This window comes from Corvus moneduloides, chromosome Z, assembly GCF_009650955.1.
Source record: "Corvus moneduloides isolate bCorMon1 chromosome Z, bCorMon1.pri, whole genome shotgun sequence".
Lineage (NCBI taxonomy): Eukaryota > Metazoa > Chordata > Aves > Passeriformes > Corvidae > Corvus > Corvus moneduloides.
Window position 1 is genome coordinate 58,481,550 of NC_045511.1, and position 21,601 is coordinate 58,503,150.

A 21,601-nucleotide genomic window follows, 5' to 3' on the forward strand; every position below is an offset into this window, starting at 1 on the left:
CACAAGATCCTGCATGGCAGCAATCTCCAGTATAAATACAGACTGAGTGATTAATTGACCAAGAGCGGAGAAGGGCTTGGGGATATTGCTGGATGAAAAATTAAATATGATCTGACAACGTGCACTTGCAGTCCAGAAAGCCAATTTTATCCTGGGCTGCATGAAGGGAAGCGTGTTCCCCAGGTCAAGGAAGATGATTCTCTCCCTCTACTATGCATCCATGAGACCCCGTGTGGAGTGTTGTGCTCAGGTCTGGGTGCCCAGCAAGAGACACAACCTGAGCTGTTAGAGCAGATCCAGGTCACAAAACTAATTAGTGGGGTGAAACACCTCTCCTATGAAGAAAGACTGGGAAAGTGAGGGTTGCAGATGGGTTCAAAAGGGGAAAGTTCTGTTTAACTAACTTAATTTCCTTATTGAGGTGAGTCATCTCGTTGACTAGCAGATGTATTTTTATTAGAATTTAGCAAAGCTTTTGATACAGTTTGCACAGTATTCTTCTGGTAAATTTTTATTTCCAAGTTTTTCTTTGCCTCATTCCAAGTCACTGATTGTTGTTTTCTAAGTAACAGCTGGCATTAAATAACACTGCCTAAACTCAGAAAAATATGACTGGCTAGTCCACTTAAAATAACAAGGATCCAATTTAAGAAAAAAAAGAGGAAAATACAGAAAAAAAGTCAGAGTGCTTTCAGAACACTATTTTCAGCATTTAGTCTCACATATTTTTTTGTGACTACAGTATTTTTTATTTTCTTAGGAATATTTTAAGAAGTTTCTTTAGATTTGCACACGTAACTTGTATTGCAGATATACAGAAAGCAATTACAGTTGAGAATGTTTTTCACTATCCTAGAAAGGCAGAAAAGCAAAATTTAAAAAAACCCCTGCCTTTCAGCAAAACAAGGATGAGGGGTCTCTTCACAACCCAAGTGGAAAGAAATACAATATAAAATCTCACCTGTCCTGTTGTATCACAAATAAACCACATAGAACATATTTCAAGCCCAGAAGTACAAACATCCCAAATCTGAACATGCTAGAAATTGGAGCAGGATCCAGGTTTTGCAGTCTTTATAAAACAAACGTGCTGAACAGGATTGCAAGTTCTCTGTTCTTTGAGGAAGTTTGAGCCTACATGTTAGCCCACCTCCACTGAAATGCACACTTTCTCATGTACAATCTAGTTCTTGGTCTTTAGAGAATCTTTAGAGAATCACATCTTAGGTTTCTTACAGGAATTAAGGCTTACAAAAACTCTACATCATGCAAAGGCCTGACTGATTTAATTCTTTTAAATTTAAGTCCCAGAACTGATTTATTGAAAGACTTATGAATGGCTAAGAGCTCTTCCAGTGAACCTGGACATATGAACAGTATATCATCTGAATGAGGGCTTGACAGACATTTTTATTTGGTAGGCTACTTCTCAGCAGAGAGATGGATTTATGGAGACCATATCCATCACTCACCTGTAGGTACAATGCTGAGTACTGTTCATTCTACTACGTATCAGTTTTTCACCCAAAACACCAATATGTAACATCTCTGTGTCAGGTCTAGCAAGGGATTACATAGGAAAACAACACTAGGAAAGCATTTTCTATAATTTTAGATACTTCAGTGAGGCACTGAAGCCAGAAATTAGGAAAGCCATCACAGTGTGTCTAACTGGTTTTCTGAAGACCACGAGCAGTCACTCCACAGATTACAATACTGATTTACATAGTGTGAAATTTGCAGCTTCTTTTAGTGTTGACATGTTGACTCAGATGTAAGATTGTTGCTTGCTGCTTCTGCCATTAGAAAGAGTTAGATCTCTCTCAAAATTTTGGAAGAGCTTCTCTATCAAATGAAAGTAGAAAATGGTTTCAAAATTCTCATAATTACAGATTTCACTAATTGCAGAGTAAATAGAATAATAACTTCCTTTTTAAAATGCTGCTAGGTGGCACAGCCTTAACTAGAAGCACCTAAAAACTAAAGAAACCAAAAATTTCTTCCAACTATTTGGACTCATACAGTATATCATGGAGGATGTCCTTCACAGAGTAAACCATCTAGAAGTATCAGCTGAAGCAGAAAAAACCCCAGCAATTCAGGTATCCTGAAGGTCTTTGAAGGAAGCAATATACTACACTAGTATACAGATACAGTTTTAAACAAGGTAATGAGAAACATCCTCCTAAATAATTTCATAGCGCAGGTCACCTAAGAATTTCATTACATTGACTGTACTCTTCATGAGTGATGTGGTAGGCTTCATCAGAATGCTATTTACTTTCGGGGATGCATTCAACCACTTTGATAGCATCTGTGCACAAATATTTTGCTCTTTATTCCATAGACCTTAAACTAGAAAAGGACTTATTCTCAAAGTCATAAAACCCCACAGTATTTAAACTGATCATTTTTGACCAATATAGGAACATTTCATAAAATGGCCTAATCTGGCTTATTTAGTAGTGCCAGGACAGAGCAGGCTGCATTTATATCATTACACAATAATTACAGTAATGTATGTTAGCTTGTATCTGATAAAGAAGAAACTCCCAGCCTACATAACTGCTCCATTGTAATTTTCACTCAGAAAATTTAAAGGACCTTTTATCAGTGCTAGATGTGACAAACTTCAGAATCTCTGGGAATCAAAGCCTCTGAGACAGATGAGTCTGTGACTGCAGCCTGAAAATAAGGGTCACAGCCACATGCTGGGACTACATTCTAAATTTAGTTCTGAAGCAGCAATAGTAGTCAATACTTTGGTATCAAAGCTCTATACAGATAAAACAGTATTTTGCAGTATTTGATATATCCTGTTTTCAATGCTAGTCAGAAATGTTGTTAATGGTTTCTTATTCTCTTATTTAACTTTAAACTAACATGAATAACATGCATCTATTCAATTGTCTGACAAACAGAAACCATTCGATGTTTCATTTGTGAATCAATAATATGTGTGATCAAAATTAGAAGATACTACTCCTTAATGAAAAAAAACCCCAATTTATCTTAGGCCTTTTCTGTCTTACGAAAAATGCACACATCATAAAATTGACCTAATTTTAGCTAATTTACCTAGTTTACTAAACCTAACCATCAAAGGTATGTCTTGATTGCTATTTTATCAACCAAGTCAAATGACAGTAAAGCTGAGAGTCATTTATGCAGATCTATAGTTTTCACTCTGCAGAATGCAATGGCAATGGGCCGAACAACCAAAATAGTGAATCACTGCAGCTAATTTAGCAAGCCAAGCTAGAAGAAAGGCTATTTCATATTTGTGGTTCACTTGCATTACCAAAAGACAGTCATCAGCTGAAGGAAGGAAGGGAGGTATTTGAAAAGGAGAAAAAAATATGTTCCAGTAAGTGACACAATATGAAGAGTATGAACAATGATGGCATTAATTCTCTCACATTTGTTCCACCTTTTTTTTAATGTGTGCTTTTCTTTGTTTGTTTTGTTTTATTGATGTTTCTTTTTTTGTGTTTTTTTTTTTTTTTTTTTTTTTTTAAATCTCTGACACTTTTACAATGGGGGAAATCTGTCAGGAAAATGTTAATGTTGGCTTCTGGTACTACACATAAACCCCTCACTTAATGGTGGAAAACCTCCACCCTGTTCAGAAGTTTACACATTATTTCCCAGAGGTAAGAGTGATAATCTCAAATTTTGGCCCTTTAGCTCAGATTCAGCATCCTTGGGACTCCATAACTAGCTCAGCACTCTGCTATACACTCCAATTCTTTGCTTCATGTTTTTTTCATAAACAGAAGCAACAGTAACATGAAGGGTTTCTAAGCAGTTTAAAAAATAGACTACTTATCCACTAAGAGCAAAAATAATTTTCAAAACTCTAGGACATGCTTATCTTCTGCTACATGCAGCCTTACTTTAAAAGAAAGTGGTGGTGAATTTGGAAGATGATAGGAAAAAGAATCACAATTATCTTTTTGCCAAACCTAGACACAGCAAAATGGTATCATTATTACTGTAGTAACTCATAAATATGTAAAGTACAATTTCAGAAAGTACAGAATATTTTTAGGTCAGGATGGATGAACAAATGAATAAGAGAATTTATAATTTCTTTTACAATTTGAGAATGTATCCCAGTACATGAAACAAATGCACATGAATTTCAGATATCTAATTCAGGTATTTATTATTGCTCTGTTTGAGCTGCTTGAATCAGTATGGACAGTTATTAAAACCTGGACAGAAGGTATTTGAGTTGTTATCAATCGTTATGCTAAATGATAAATGCCAGCAGTGCTGCACAATTGACAGACTGCAACAAATAAGAGTTGGATTCTCAGTAAGAGGGCAAAACCCGTATTGCAGTGCCTCTCTACCTGCTCTGCCTATGTATTTCCATAATCTCTGTATCCTAAGCAGCCAACAGCTAATAAAACTTGGTTCCCTGCAGAAGCTCCACTGTTGGTAGTTTGGCCCTCAAGAAAAACAGGAGTGGTCTGTGGTTCTCCTCTATACAGGTTTTGATGAGTAGTGCTGCATGGCAGTTCTTTTAAAAAAAAAAAAAGATAGGAAAACTGAAGGGCAAAACACTCTAAAATGATAAAATAAAAAACACTTACTTGTCCACCTAATATATAATTCGTCTGGGAGGTTCACTGAGAGAAAACCCAGTAACGTTTAAAGGGTGTCTGTCCTTTTTGTAAGTAACAACAGTATCAAAAATTATAAAGAGTTAATGTGAAAAAGAAAAGCGTCATCCTTTGAGTCTTAGCACTCTAATTAGCAAAACTTTATTTTCCTGGGGCTTATTCTGCCCTTGCAGTGACCCAGTGCTTGCTGTCAGCATGGGATTCCAGGACATACAACTGACTTGGGCTGACAACCCATCTGCTTGTGTGACTAGCATATGTATTTATATCACTATCATAATGTCCTTAGCATAATCAGAACCAGTTGTTCTAATGAAAAGTACTGTTAAACAGCCACTACCCTGAAATTTTTGCCATTTAAAACACAAGAATACAGAATTTTTCACTAACACTTTCCATTCTTTCATCACAGCTGTGAAGGCCTAACACAAAACATGTTCCCAAAACAAACAACACAAGCACTAACATAAGTTTGGCAAACAAAAGCTGGAAAGAAAGCTGGTTTCCTTTATTTAGCTATATATATTAGTGGCGTTTAGGAATGGGCAATTAGTCTTTGAATTTTTTCAAAGCAGATGCACTACGCTCTCTCTATTCATGTGATGCTCTGAAAGTCCCCTCACACAGAACTAAAAGATACAAGGCACAATGAATATTCCTTCCAGGATGAGAAATATTAAGGATTAATTTGTTCCAAAACATGTAAATGTATTGCCAGTTTTCATCTGCCAGAAGAATGTAGTATCTTCCTTCATGCTGCAGTGAAATTACACACAAGAAATACATGAGATAAACTGTACTGACGAAGAGATTGTCCGTCGGAGATGGACACTTTGGTCATGCCTTGCCAGCTTCGAAGTACTCATGTGAACAGGCTTATTTGGAAACCTTGGACAAGTTTCTTTACCCTGCTCCCTCTCTGACTTAGCAGCTTAAAATGCTCAGCAGAAATAGAAATAATTTAAACCCTTTACTTAAGTAACAATTGCATGTAGACCAGGAAAAAGGAAAAACTATCACACATTTGACAGAGTGCTAATTCCAGGACAAATGTTACTATTTATGATTTATTGCTACTGGCTACCAAAAGCCATGCACCTAATTAACTCCCTGCTTCCTATCCTGGAAATTGGGGGTTTCTATGTCTGAATGGCTCATAGTTTGTGGCTGGTTTCTTCAGGCAGGAAGCATTGCTTGTGTCCTGAAGGGACAGTAGTAAGGTAGTGTATGAAAAACAATTCCATGTAATTTATGAGGTTATTCCCTGTTCCACTGGTGAAACTTCAGGGCCATCCTGAAGAGCACAAGAATCAAAGAGCGTCCAGAAGAAATGATTTACACTCGCATATTACAGAAGACCATGATGACTACTACCACTAGTACAATTTGGAACGTCAAGATTTACCTTCTAGAACCTACTGAGACAGTTCTCATGAGGGAGCAGAGAAAGCTGCTACTGCTCAGATTCCCCAGATCTCTTGATATGCCTGGGTTCATGTTTACATTAAAGCAACATACTGAAGGTCACTTACGTTTTTAAGTATGGAAAATGATATACTGTGATTAAAATTAAGTTCCTGTCTCTGAAATTTCAGATTTTGAGGTGAATGCAGAACCACAGTTGGCCATGAAATTAACAAGGTCTTAAAATCTGGCCCCACATTTAAAACCAAAATATTTTTTTTTAATCCATGGGAATGGATTAGCAAAGTACTGGTTTTCCACTTATTTCATCAGATGTCTTTGCCTCTTTTCTTCCAGCAGACTTTTGCACACAGTCAACTCAATAAATGGGGCTACTAGGAGACTGTTCACAGATAAAGCTAAAATACACAGTATCCTATTCTGATGTTATGGTTCAATGCCTTATGGTGTTTCCGGTCTTCACTAAACAACATCACATATTAAAATGCCAGACAGAGGAAATTATTTGGATTGTATGGCCACTGTTTGTTATATTAACATCAGTTTTATAAGCACATGAATAAAAATATGAAAGAAAGTATGCAGGATGGAAAATTGTATTAGATTTTTTATCCTACAATATATAAGGTATCAGAGATGGCAAAAAGCCATGAAGTTTGGGTCTGGAGTTTCCCTTCATATCCTTTACCAGAAATCTCTTAATATTTATCACATATACCATGTTGACTGCAGGTAATTTTTTTCCTAAAGTAGATAGAAAAAGTATTTGCTAGAAATATTTTGCAGGTAAAACTTACATGAAGTAAAGAGTGGAAATGTTGTCAAATGAATTGTTCATTTTCCACTGCAAGCTAGTAACTGGGTAGGAATAAAATCTCAGATGCCTTACTGGGTACCCAGAACTCACCTTTGTACCAGACCATTTTATTTCTCTTTCTTGGGAGGGGCCTTGCCGGTATGAAAGACTTCCTATCTGAAATTTAATTTGTAAGATATCCTTTGTAGAATTGTTACTTTTTCTTCTGTAGCTCAGGATCCCACATTTGATTAATGTGATGCTTTTAAAGTCAGTGTGGCTGAGACTGTGGGGTACTAAATGTAGTGAATTATCTGTATCCTGGTATGAGTGCATGACAACTCTTACTGCTTAAATGGTGAAAGTGGAGGGAAGTTTCAATTTCAGGTGCTGGCAGCCTTGCAGGCTGTCCAGACCACTTTTTATATCCATCGGTTCTTGCTATATTTTAGAGAGTGTTGCCTTATCAAGCATGTTGGCTGCCTGCCTGAATTAAAAACAACCACCACCATAATTTTTTGACACTGAGATGAAAATTTCAATGTAGGTCAAGATCTCCACTGGTTACTTCTTATGGTCGGACATACATGAGTAGGTTGAATTTTTCCACCAATGAAGTAAAAAACGTCCAGCCACTTACTTGCTGCTCAGGCAGCGTCTCAGTGAATATGAAGCCCCTCCTCCACAAGTGCGTGAACATTCGCTCCACGAGCCCCAGGCATCCCACAGTGAGTCTCGGTCTTCCTCCGAGCGAGCTGTTCTGGAGCTCTGAGGAGAGGGAGAAGGAAAAAAAATCAGGAAACAACATTTAAGTGTCAAAAATACTGTTGCTAGTTTAACCTTTCTTTTTACTGGATATCATCCTGCTTATTGAAAGCACTGAATAGATTGAATAAATATGTTCCTCTCTGGCATGCCTACTGGTTGACAACCAGTTCCTTCGTAGTGAATGGTGTATGAGGTCATTTTCATCTTTTGAATATCCTACTTTGTCTCAGTTTGAGGCTAGTGAAGTCTGCTCTAAGAGACGTCTTTGAACAACAGTGAGACAAAGGATTTTTTCTGATTAAGAATTGGAGTATTATAGATATTAGAAATTGTACTCTGAAGTTTTGCTGCTGTGTTAGAAACTACGAAAAGGCATATTGAAAGGTACCTTCCAAAAAGCTCCTAAGGAAAAATGTGCTAAAAAGGCATTAAGTATAATCAGTTTCATGCGTGCACCACAAAGAATTTGAACTATCATTGCTTCTCTGTCTAAAGATCTATGAAACTTGCTGGCAAAGTTTCCCTAACTGTTTCATCCTTACTGTTTGCTAGCTTAAAAAAGAAAATGCACATTCCCTGAAGAGCAGGAGTTACCAGTGTCAGGCGCAGACCCAGACAGTGGTATTGTTAATGCCAGTGGCTGTGCTCTAACAACTTCATAGAGAAGCAGCACTGAAAGACTCAGAAATGCTCAGCTTTTCCAGGACTAAGTCATAAATAGATACTAGTACCTGCCTCAAATAAAGCAGTCATACCTGTATTCAGCATTTCATTTTCATTCATCAAATGCACCTCAGAAACATAGACTTTTATGGACGCAAATGATTTAACCATCTATTTAGATACTGTTCCAGTGGGAAATGTGGTTTTGCTGGAAAAACTGACCAACCTTGCAAAGGTGCACCAAAAATGCCTGTGTCTGATGGAGACAGGCAGTACTCTCCTTCAAAGCTTGACTTGTGCTGTGGGCCAGCACCTGGTGAATAGCAGCTCTAACTGCACTTGATATTCATAAGAAGGCAAAACAACAATATGAGGGAGACTTTGAAGGTACACCCTGAACAGAGGAACATCAGCAAGCATCGCTGCTGGCCCATGTTACAGCAATCAGCCTCAGCTTTCATAGCACCATAGAATATGGTGAGTTGAAAAGGACCCATCAGAATCATCGAGTCCGACTCTTGGTCCTGCACAGGACACCCTAAATGTCACGCCATGTGCCTGAGAGCATTGTCCAAATGCTTCTTGAACTCTGTCAGGCTGGTACTGTGACCACTTTCCTGTGGAGCCTGTTCCAGTGTTCAACTACACTCTCAGTGAAAACCTATTCCTGACATCCAATCCAAACCTCCTCCTGACACAGCTTCAGGCCATTCCCTTGGGTCCTTTCACTGGTCAGCACAGAGAAGAGATCAGTGCCTGCCTCTCCTCTTCCCCTTATGAGGCAATTGTAGGCTGCAATGGGGTCTCTCCTCAGTCTCCTCTACTCCAGGCTGGACAGACGAAGGGACCTCAGCCACTCCCCATACGGCTTCTCCTCAAGGTCCTTCACTGTCTTTGCAGCCCTTCTTTGGATGCTCTCTAACAGTTTGATGTCTTTCTCATATTGTGGCACCCAGAAACTGCCCCCAGGACTTGAGGTAAGACCACTCAGTGCAGACCAGAGCAGGGCAATCCCCTCCCTTTCCAGGCTGGCGATGCTCTGCCATCAATCAGAACCTCCTGTTTGATGGCAACACTAGGAGATTATTTGAGACACAGAGATAACTCAACACCGAAATAATTTTACCTTCAGTGAAGCTGTGTAGAAGTTTAGTAATGAAATATGGTGAAATATACCAGCCTTGAATATTGTTATTCATAAGTAAAAATTAATTTAGTTTGTGAGAGATAATATGGGGTCTGTCTAATGAGTGTGTAATAATTATTTGACACACTCATTTTATCTTACCTTTATTAAAATATATATATAAAAAAAATTCAACACGATAATTGGAAGGGTAAATTTAAAAATTAAAGCTTCATAAGTGATCAAATTCTAACTATGACTAGATGTGACCCAGTATCCAGATTTACATTTGAGATAGGAGAAGACACAACAATTTACTGAGGTTATATCACTTGACTGCTTTTTGAAAAGTAATTTTTATAAAATGAAAATGAGTATTTGTAATTTTATTCTCTTAAAATTAAAACACATGTCTGTGCTTCCAGTTTATAGGAAAACAAATATCTTCAAACTGCAGATGGGTGCATGACCTGATCATTCAGCCCTGATTGAAAGTCCAAAGACATAATTAAAAAGGGTTGCAAGGTAAACTCACGTGAACCAAGTACTCTTACCTCAGCACAAATTACAAGCATCAGCACAACTAGATATTCTAAAGGTCCAAGTTTTTCTGACATAAACTGTAATCCCACCCAGAGGAGATCTGTGAGCCTATTACTTGCATTCCAAAATTTGTTTTAAGACCTATATATTCCCAAAAAACATGTGATCTCAAGCTGGAATAGGCTCCAAGTTTTCTTTTAACAAGTCAAATAAACATAATTCATTTCAACTCTATCCATGTTTAATGTTAAAGAAAGTAGAGTGTTTTCCTTCCTGTGAGCTACATGGTTAAGACTGAGCTTGAAATTCTACCAATACCCAAAAAGTCATTTTAAATCAGAAGACAACTGTCCATTACGGTTCTATCCAAGACACAGGATATCTATACAATTACTAGCTAGAATTCATTGTCTAACATAGATTTTTCAAAAGTAGCTTATACTGGTAGTTAATAATTTCTACCCACTTTCAACAAAATGAATCAACCTTAAGATCTTACATTAAAGTAGCAGTCAAGAGTTCTGCAGTGCAAGAGCTCCTACAGTACTTCTTTAAAGCCCTGAAGTTCCTGTCATAGAGAATAAAGAGAAGGAACAAAAAATAGGAAAAAAAAAAAAGTAGAGGGAAGTATATGCCCTTAAAGCTGCAAAAAGCAGAGCTGGCACCACTTAAAGCTTTCTTTAAGTAACAGTTCCATCATAGAAAAAGTCTTTTACCTCTGCCCGAGATACTCCAGATTGGTGGTTCTCAACATACCAGTGTATGTGAAAGAAGCTAAATGCAGTCATTAAGGCTCATTATGCCCTGTTGCTGGTACCAGAAGACCTTCCTTATCCTTTCTGTCCATTCTAGGTGCATGTCAGCCTGAGCTTCCCAGGAAATACCCATTGCTTTGGCCAGACAAAACTCATGATGTCCTGACATCAAAATTATCCAGTCAGAAATGTCAGCATTAAGTAATTTGCTTATCTGCTAGCACTAACCAAAGCCAGATCTTCCTTAACCCCTTTATTATCTTAACATACACTTCTTAATCTGGTAGTGATCCTGCATCTACCACCCCATACCTCAGCTCCAGTGGGAGAGGGCAGGAAGACTCCCAAAGAATTGTCTAATGAGAAATAGGAAGAACACCTTGTGCTATTGGACCGGAAGTCAAAAAGGATAATGTGTAAAAAATGAAATCACTAATAGATAGGGTACTCAGGTGAAAATGCTTACAGTAGTAAAAGAAAAAAGGCTTTAAACTACAAGTCAAACAAAGGACTTTTCATAATACAAACAAAAGCAATCTGACATAACCAAGTAGGACTAATAGAGCTAGGCATCCAATATGATTCTTCAAAAAAAATCCAGCTTTCGTGTTTAATAGTAATTTCTGAATTTACTAAAGAGTTTTCAGGCATCCATGTTATATTCAGTGGTGTTTCCTACCCTTTCCACTTACAGTGGAATACAAGTGTCACACATCCTTAAATCACAACAGCTACCTGGACATCTAGGCGCTGCATCCCTGAAAAGAACCAGGTTTCTTTTAAAAGCATATGTGTACACGTGTGTGGGTGCACAGAGGGAGAAAAATGAAGAGCAGCAAGACTTCTGTTCATGTCCTGACGTCTATAAAAGAAGTTCAACCTTAAGAAAATCAATCTTAGTTGCACATTGAAATTGAATTTAAAGGTTTGTTTGGAACAGTGCTATCCTTACAGAATCCAACTATTTGTCAGTGTCACACAGAAGAGTGTGTATATAAATACGGATCATGCTCATTAATTTCTCCTCTGGTTCTGAGACATCCAGTCTTCATCCTCATTCAGTAAAATGCTGCTGGAGTCCTTTCTTCAAGTACCCAGTGTGTTCCCTAGATTAAACAGCAATACAGATAGCAAAAAATGTAGTTAAACTCTTGTTGGACTATGGCATTGATACAGTATTTAGGCCAGTTATTTCCCAGATAATATGATAATATGTCACTGAGTTTGGTTAAGAAATTTATATCATCTGGTTCTTACCATATCCCCACTGTTTCAGGGTATGATGAAGCGTCAGTGACAATACGCAAGACTCCTCTGAGGCCACTGCCTAAACTTGTCTTTAGCTCCTGTAAAAATTATGTTAGGGACAGAAACCCAGTAATTTTTCCTATATAATTGTCTTCCTGCCCAGCCTTTTCAGATAAGTTTAAATGCATCCCTATGTGAATTGTTGCCAAGCCACACATTCTCCTTTGAGTAATCCTTGATCATCCTTTGGTGTTTATCACTGAGGTCAAATATATACTTCACACAGTACTGAAATGCTGTCTGTTGTGAACCAGCAAGAAACTGCTCTCAGCACTTCCCTAGGTGTGTAACAGCAGGAGACAAGGCCGGTGACCTCAACTCTTTATAAAACCCATGTATTTCAAAGCTTCAACCAATGTAAATGTATGGTTTATAAGATTTCATTGGCACAATGTTATGTATCTTAGTTGCATTCCATCCAAGTTAACAGCGGGATTAAAGCTCACATGGAAAACTGTTTGGAAATCTCTGGCTTTTGAAAAAAGGCAAGGCAGAACGAATTCACAGTCAGTTGAATTAATATTGGTAATTACCATCAAAAAGTATGATAACATACAAGACACTTCTGACTAACTGTTGAAACTTTTCAAAGTGAATATATTGAAACAACATAAGCAAAATATTCTGACACATACAGTTTGCAATTCACGAAAAGAAAATGTTTAATCTATCTAGACAAAGACTTGCACGTAATTTTAAATGGTACTGTATGACCAAAGCACATCTAGTCTTCCAGAATAACTGCACCATACTGAAGAAAGGGCTGACAACAGTAAGCTTTATCTTTCTGAGGAGCATGATTCCCTGGAAACACTAGGATTTCCCATGACAATAGATGTTCTTCAGTTCCAAGGAGGTATCTTTCCATTTCATGCACCTCATGAAGTCAGCCATAGAAACCAATGACTTCAACCTATTTTCTTTTCCGAAAGGTCAGATTCAGGGTCAGGATAGATGGTTTAGCTGGTATGGTAAACAGCTTGTCTTCCCATTGTCTGGTCTGTATCCCATGTAAAAGCAAAAAAAAGGACTTCTGCCACCAGACCTACCAACCAGCCAGCCTCCAGAAGGACCACACAAACCAGAAAATCCCACCTACCTGACATGCTTACCAAAGTAATGGAAGTTCTGCTCTGTGCTGGTTTGGCTAAATTTAGAAATACATCCTCTGAGAGAAGGCACAACCACCCCTCCCCCACCAGGTTCGGGAAAAATAAATTTTCCTCAAAGGAAAGTGGAAGAGATAAAAACTATAAAAAACTATTTATTTAACAAACACACGGGAAAAGGAAAATAATAAAATATTTGCTAAATAATAAAATCTCTCACTGTGGAGAAAAAACCTGGGAAAGTGTTAGAGTCCTCCTTTGGTCTCCTCGGAGCTGGGGCTTGGGCCAGGGCCAGGCCCTCTATGCCCGGTGGAAAGTCCTCCTGATATGCTCTGATACTGAAGCAGTCCAGTAGAAAAGGGAGAAAATCCGAAATTCCAGGGAAGGAAAAAAAAGTTCAACTCTCAGTCTCTCTCTGGAGAAAAAGAAACTGAACAACTGGCCAAAATCTGACCCAGGAGCAGCAAGCCGGGTGCTTCCTCGCTCCCCTGCCGCAGCTGGAAAAAAAAAAAAAAAGTCGCTATCTCTGTATGACTTTGAACAAGCTGCAAACTGCTTTGAAAAAGTTTTGCTCAGTTTTTCTTTCCCCGTCTCAGGCTCAGTTTAAAGGCATAGAAAGGCACAAGAATTAATTTCTGGGCAGAGGGCAGCGATATGGGATACACATCATAAAGTCACCCCAAGACATGCTCTCACAGAAGTTAAAAGATGAAAAGAGAAAATGCCCTTGTACCCAATCTGCATGAGTTGTTTACTGCACCTGAGATGCTGAGTGACCCCAAGTGCCATTGCTGCCGTGAATAACTGCATGCTGTTCCATATGGCCAGATCAAAAGGATGCCTACAGAACTGTTCAAAATACTTCTACAACACCGTTTTCCCTGGCAAACAACCTGGAAAGAAAAGTAGCTGCAATGAGCATCAGACATCTTGAGGCCAAAGTGGCTATTCCTTGAACACTGTCTCCTCAGTTCCCTGGAGGCTAGCAACTCCCTCCTACTGGGGATGCAACTGTGAGCTGAACAGTACCATCCCACTTGCCTGAGGCTTCACAGTCTTGGAAATTAACTTAGGAATTTTTGCCTCCTTTTCACTTGCAAGTCAAAGCAAAAGGCCTCTGAAGGGATCAAGAGAGTATTTCCTACGGAAAATCCCTGGCACAGGGAACCCTTGATCTGAATATCTCCAAACCACAAGGAAGGTACTGGCACAGGAGCACAGGCGTGTGAGCATATATTCTGAACTTTGGGTAATTACGCTCAGATTTTGCTAGTGCAGATAAATCACCTAGGATTTATTATTTCAGTCTCTTAAAAAGGAATAAACAAAAAAAAATCCAAATCTCTTTCTGGACAGTTTTACATTTACTCCTCTTGCCACAAATTATCCATCATGAGAAAATTTCACCAAGATACTCTTGCAGTTTCCCAATGCTTATTCTGCTCTTGTGAACAAAGGGAAAGAGCAATAGGTGGATTTTTCCTTACCCTGAAGGAAAACACCTGATACACATACAGCTAGCTCAGTTCAGGGACATTAGTGAAAATTTGCTGTGTTAGTCCTTTTCAGTGCTGTGTTCCTTTTTGTCTTCTCTTATTCTTAAGAGCACAGTCATGCAAGACAGGCTCATTACTAAAGGGAAAGAAAAAGATAAATTATAGTATGTTTTCCTTTTGCACAGGAAAGAAAAGGTTTATTGAGAGGGCAATAACCTCACCTCCCTCCCTAACCATGACCTGATATGGCTATTGCACAAGTAATAGGACAAAGTGTCACACTGAACTCCTAAAAAGAGTGTCTCAGTGTTGTACACAGTTGCACCCTCTTACATAATTATCTCCACACATAAATTCATCTCAGAAGGACAAGAATATTGCCAGTGCTGTCCTCATAGTCCCAAGGGATTCCTAATGCCCTGGAGCAAGCCATATAGCTGCACTGTGTATATGGGAGGACACTGCTTCTAGTGTGCCACAGTACAAGGAAGGATCGATTAACAGCCATCTCAGGACATTAAGAGCTAAACAGCCATTCCTAAACCTGGACTGGAAGTTGTATCCCAGGAGAAATGTGCCAAATGTGAGCTCATTTCTCCTCATAGAAGGGCAGCAGCCAGCTGGAGGGACGGGGAAAGGGGTTGCTGGCAGGGGATGGAGCTGACACCATATCACTTCAACATGGCGCACACTTAGCTCTGTGTAACATTTTATAACAGTGCCTTATAAACCTCAGCTGAGTCCTATCTCTCACCCTTTTTACCCATATGAAAAAACACACCAGGAGAGCAGTGTGAATACAAGAGTTTTCTTTCTTGCTCTCACAGACTGAAGTTACAACATTTTGTCATATTTAAATCCTGCTGTGCTGGTGTAAACACCAGGCATGGGTGATCCAATACAGAGCAAGTCCAAGATGGCTCAGCCTCAGATTTGTTGCCTTATTGACTCAGAAGGGTTTTTAAGGCTAGGACTGGTTCAGATACAGGAGAGGTGAAATCATTTTTCAGAATTCGGAACCCACCCAACAGCATGGGTTCAAAAGTGCATCTTGCACTCGAGGACTTCGGATTTTTCTTCCACGTAGTAAGAACTGCGGGCAGGGATAAAGCCCACAATGCACACAGAAAGGTGATGAGAGAAAATTAAAACTGTAATCTGTGATGAGGCCTATTGCATGCCAAGTGTTTTCTAAATGGGGAGAAATGAATGTATGTGTTGGCTGTGCTGTGCTCATCAGCTTTAAGAAAAAAGGAAGGAGGGAGGGGGGGAGGGAAGGAAGGAATTCGGAAGGAAGGAAGGAAGGAAGGAAGGAATTCGGAAGGAATTCGGAAGGAAGGAAGGAAGGAAGGAAGGAAGGAAGGAAGGAAGGAAGGAAGGAAGGAAGGAAGGAAGGAATTCGGAAGGAATTCGGAAGGAATTCGGAAGGAAGGAAGGAAGGAAGGAAGGAAGGAAGGAAGGAAGGAAGAAAGGAAGGAAGGAAGGAAGGAAGGAATTCAGAAGGAAGGAAGGAATTCGGAAGGAAGGAATTCGGAAGGAAGGAATTCGGAAGGAAGGAAGGAAGGAATTCGGAAGGCAGGAAGGAATTCGGAATTCGGAATTCGGAAGGAAGGAAGGAAGGAAGGAAGGAAGGAATTCGGAAGGAAGGAAGGAAGGAAGGAAGTCTTTTAGCAGTACCACTGTTCTTTTCTTTCATGAATTTACCAAGATGGAAGGCGCTAAACACTGTCAGGACATAAGCTGCTGCTCCTCTTCTCATGCTGCCCTCAAATCCCATGTGAGGAAAATATTTTTTTCCCTTGCTGTCCCCAAAAGCCAGAAATGACACATCCAGACTTTGAACTAGTTTGCTACACAGAAAGGATATGCGTTTCTCTCTGTGTCAGTCTTCAGTTCTAGTAAGGTGATAAGACACTCCCTCTTGACCTGGTGCTTACCAGCACTGATGAGCCCATCAGAGAATGATAAGACTTCTTAAGTTTGGAGTGGCAGAATCTTACAATTAAACCTACAGAAACTCAAGGTTTTAGTTTCAGATATTTGTGTTACAGTACTTCCCTCTCCCTTTCAGCTAATTCAAATCTTTTGTCTTTAAAACACGGCTGGACCTTTAAGGGAAATATTGAACATACCACGGGAACTTGAAAATCCTCTCTCTTTTAAAAAGTTACAGGAACTATGAAAATGTCAGATCCAAAAGATATTTACAGTAAGAGAAGAAGACAGCCTTGGGCTTGTTGAAGGCCATTATGTTTGCCCTGAACAACTCATGCTTTTAACAATTCAGACTGAAAGAAATACAGGATTTCAGTAAACCAGCAAGTAAGTAAGTAAATATAAGTAAATAAATAATTCACCCATCTGATGCCAGCATCAAAACAGTAGGAGACCTTATTGCTTCTTTTATTTCCTTTCATATCTGGCTCTGTTGATAGAGCACAGAACCTGAACAACACACTAGGAAACTTCAAACAGGGACTGAGATTATATCCAACAAAGCTAGAAGGGGAAATTCGACACCCACCATTCATATGGAAACAAATATTTATGGGACAGTTTGAATTTATTATAAGTTGCATATAATTTCCTGTCTCATTTCTTGAGCACTCTTGGAATTTATCAGGATGTCTTACATTATCACACAACCCCCTTCCCTCTACCCTGACACCCTCTCTGTTGAACTTCCTCTATGAGAAGTCCCTGAAAAGCAGAAATTTTAAAGGTTGAAGCTTTGGAAGAGATTCCATAAAGGCAGTGAACACTAAAGTGGAAACAATGTGAAAATTAATGTACAGTAGTATCAATGTACATACTACTTATTTCTCTGCACTGCTAGAATGACTGCCCCTATAAGCTGCAACCAAAAAATCCACAGCTGACAAAACTACTAAGATTTCTACATATGCTGGCTTTGTCAGAAAACGAAATCTCACAAATACACACACTGCTTTCCCCCCCTTCCAATTTTACCCAACTTTAGCTACTTTTATAAGAAGTTTGGAAAAGTTCAGTTACTGCAGAAAAATGAAATAAAGATGGTCATACATGGAATGGAATTCTAAACAGGGTACTTAAAAGGTAGATGATAAAAAATCTCAGACCTATGATGAAATGATTTACATTCCCTGAGATAGAAGGACATCTAAGTGATCAGATTCTACTAAGCTTTGACTGCTATTGGTCTGTGTTCAACACTACATAGGCTTAAATACCTAAGAGAAAATCTTCTCACTCCACAGAATGTATATCCTTTGCTTACTTCCCCCATTTTGCCTACATACATCTTAGAGTTAGAACACGTTGTAACACCTTGAGCATGCAATACTGGTCAGCCGTCTGCTAAGGTAAGCCTGCTGCCCGTAAGGTGTTGCAAAAAGATGGAGAAGCCAACAACAAAAACTAGCCATTCCTGTACAGGAGTTAGGAAGAAGTTGTGGCTCATACCCAAGTACGATATTCTGATGAAATAATCACTTCATGACAATTTTTGGATTAATTATTGTCCACCAGATGAGAAGACTTATTTTAGAACTGTCCTTGACTTGGGCTGAGAAAAAGTAATTTCTTTTTCTTTTGCCTGCTCCCTATCATGATTTTATACCACCTGGTTGTTGGTGTGTTTTCAGGTTTTTTTCCACTACCTTTAACTTTTTAATTGTTTCCATAAAGGATGGTCTTACCACTCTTCTTTCCTTCTTCAGACTGCAATTTCCCATTTTTCCCCCATGTAATTTTTTCCCATACAATTCTGAGTTTTCTTACAAGGTTAAGAAAATAGCTACAAAAAAGCAATAGAAGCAACACTGCTGTCCGTAGATTTGACAATACAACAGAAATCATGAGGTTTTATTTGGACAGCTAACAACACAGTTTTAAGGGATTCAGGTTATATTTGCTTCAGTGGAAATTTAGTCATGCAGAGATTGATAGTCCTCTTCTAAAGAATTTTTTGTCTGGTCATATGGCCCTCTCAGACTTTGCATTAACTCATGAACCTTCTGAGCACTGAAGTTTGTCCAGCTGACAGATCCATGACTACAGGTGACCACATTCCAATCTTCAGACTCTCCACAGTGTTCAGTGTTATACCTTCTTTCATTATTCTTTTGCAGCCCTGTGAATCTAGCAAATTCATTAAAAGAACACGTTAAACTTTAGTGACACTGGTGAAGCAGATAGTAGCTCAACAGCCTACATTAAGTGCGGAGTTCAATTCACTAAAATCCAAAAGCAAAAAAAATTCATGACACAACCTTAATTTAGCTCATGCAAGCCTCTGCACTTGGTAGAAAAAGAAGAAATAAATTTTATACTTCAAGAATCTGAAGGAAGAGGTCAGTTAAATATGTCCCAACACAGAATTCTAGTGTAATACAAGAAGAAATTATGATCATACATACTTATTAGCATCTAGTCCTTCCCATAAGAAATAGTTTTGTTTTATAGACATGGCATATCTGAAGTATAGCAGCATGAGTCACAAACCACAATGGTGAGACATTTTCACTTTGTAACATGAATAAATCTCAGCTTTGTATAGCTGAACTCTGCATTTCAGTTCATCCTTCCCCAACTGATGTGATCAAATGCTAGTCTGTACATATACATGATCCTGCATAAAAATACATTTGTGTTCTTTGGATCTCATACTGGAAAAAAAACCCCTTAATATACCTACAATTGTAGAGACAGACATACAGCAGTAGGTAGACCTATCTACACGTGAAAGGAAAAGCCGTCAAGCTTTGTGCATTCAGATGTAAACAAGAAACATACTCATTTCACTGGCTAATTGTGCTTGTGGTCATCCAAGACAGACCCAGTTAGATAATAGGGGAGTGTAATGCCAAAGAGCCTGGAAGGAATGGACTATTGTATTTGACTATTTTCCATGTACAAATTAGCACAGCAAAAGAAAGAAATCCTGTAGAAAAACACATGTACTTTATTACAGTCCCTAGTGTAACTTCTGTAAGAATCACAACAGCAACAAAGAGAGCTTAAAAAAGCTGCTGAAAAGATGCAAATAACAAATGCAAATGTGTTTAAATGTCCTTCTGACATGACGTGATTTGACTTCGAGTTCAGCTGAACTCATGGCTGGTTATGGTTTTGGCTACATTCCTTTGAGTTAGACAACTGTGATTTGCTTGTGCTAGGCTTTTATTTTTAAACTAACCAAAGGGAAAATCTCCGGAACAAAATGCCTGCTTTCTTTTGTTGCTCTTAAAAGTAATGTAGTAATATTTCCTTAGCATGCAAAAGTTCATGGAGCAATAAGCAAAATTCTCCAAATATGTGGTCTTTCTCTGGAAAGAAAAATTACCTTTTCATACAGCTTTTTCAATACAAGCATCTTAGTGTTATGGCTCAGATTCTCAAAAGAGCCATGAAAATTAGTCCACATAAATGCCTGACAAACTGGTTCTCTCAATATGGTACAAGTATATAGGCTGTGTGTGTGCCTGGGCTGTGCAATGTCCTTCCTTGAGGCAAAGATGCTGAACAAAGACTTTAGGTGCTACTTTGCTCTACTGTGTCTTACTGAACACTTAGGAACGTGTGATAAATTCTTCTAAGACCAATCTTGTAAGCATTTCTTGCATAACCTTAGTGCTTACAACTGTAAACTTTTGCTGATGTTACTTGAGTGCTACATGACAAGAAGCTGCTGGTGTTGGTTAATGTGGGAAAGACAGAGCCTTTCGAAGAGATACAAGGCGATAAACATAAATCCAAATGTTGATTGTCATAGATTTCAAACTCATTCTGTCTGCTTGGCTAAAGGCTAACGTCTAGGATGCTAACAGCCAGGTCACAGCCTGATTCAATGACTTCTTGTTTTTTCTCAGAAAACATCTATGAGCTTTCTACCATGCCTTTGGTGAACTCATGCTGCAATAAACTACAGTAGGAATGAGTATACCAAGGTATCCTACAACTTATCCCTATCTCTAGCCAAGCTATAAGTCAAATACTGGAATGTTTACCTAATCTCCTGCTGAAAGCAAGTGAGAGATTTTCCTGACTATGGAAGGAGCAAAAGAATGGTCTGATTCAAAAAGAAAGTTAAGCTTCCTTCACATCACTATTCTTAAGGCACAAAGAGATTTGCTGGGAGGTGCAGGGAAATCTCTTGAGGCAGGGTAAGTCATACAAATAAAAACTAGTATAGTGTGGAATATAATGGATAATAGTTGGCAGCAGAATGCACTATTTATTTTCATGAATCAGGGACTGAGAACTTAATTCACAAGCAGCAGAGTGATGTACAAATATTATGAGCTTAACATGAGGCCAAATCCTACAGTCTTTACACATACTTGTTGAGTCACATCTCCTGTTGATCTTCCCTAAATTAGTCCTGCAGGATTGGCTAAGTTGTTATTGACTTATTACGGTCATCAGGTTATAAACATCTCATTTTCACAAATGAAAGAGAATCTATGCTGACTACATGCTGTTTTGCATGAATTCAGTATTATGAATGGCAAATAGACTTTAAAACAAAGTAAGACTTCTAGATCAGTCCAGATAGCATTCTTATTTCTAGCGCTCAAATAGTATTTAGTGACTCTATATCCAAAAAGTTGGGTTTGGTTTTTCTTTTTTTAATAATACAATCATTTTAAATAAGCATTTTGAATAGGGTTATCCTGATGTTTAGGTCCCCATGTGGCTACTGAAAATGTGTTAAGATTATAATGCTTACTATAGACTGGTTTATACAGATAAATGAGAAGATGGAAGCTGCTATAAAATTCATGTATTTCTTAATGATGCTTTGCTATTTGAACCACTATATTTCATCAGATTCTAAGAAAAGGGCAACATATGTATGCCAAGATGACTCTGGTATCAAAAGTGTATGCATATTAATATGCTTTCTGCAGATTTTCTGATTTCCAACATACCACTCATAAAATTAAGTACGAGTCAAAAAGGAACATATAATGTCCATCAAACAGCATAGGTACATCT

General features: G+C 38.5%; 1 protein-coding gene across 3 annotated transcripts in view; it reads right to left on the reverse strand.

Annotated features, from left to right (window-relative positions):
* The window catches only part of ADAMTSL1 (ADAMTS like 1), a 422,892-nt gene that overhangs the window by 162,154 nt on the left and 239,137 nt on the right, over positions 1-21,601 (reverse strand). For all 3 annotated transcript variants that reach the window (XM_032095762.1, XM_032095761.1, XM_032095763.1), the window contains one exon: positions 7,493-7,620. In XM_032095762.1, the coding sequence (XP_031951653.1) occupies positions 7,493-7,620 (128 nt within the window). The remainder of the gene's footprint in view (positions 1-7,492; positions 7,621-21,601) is intronic.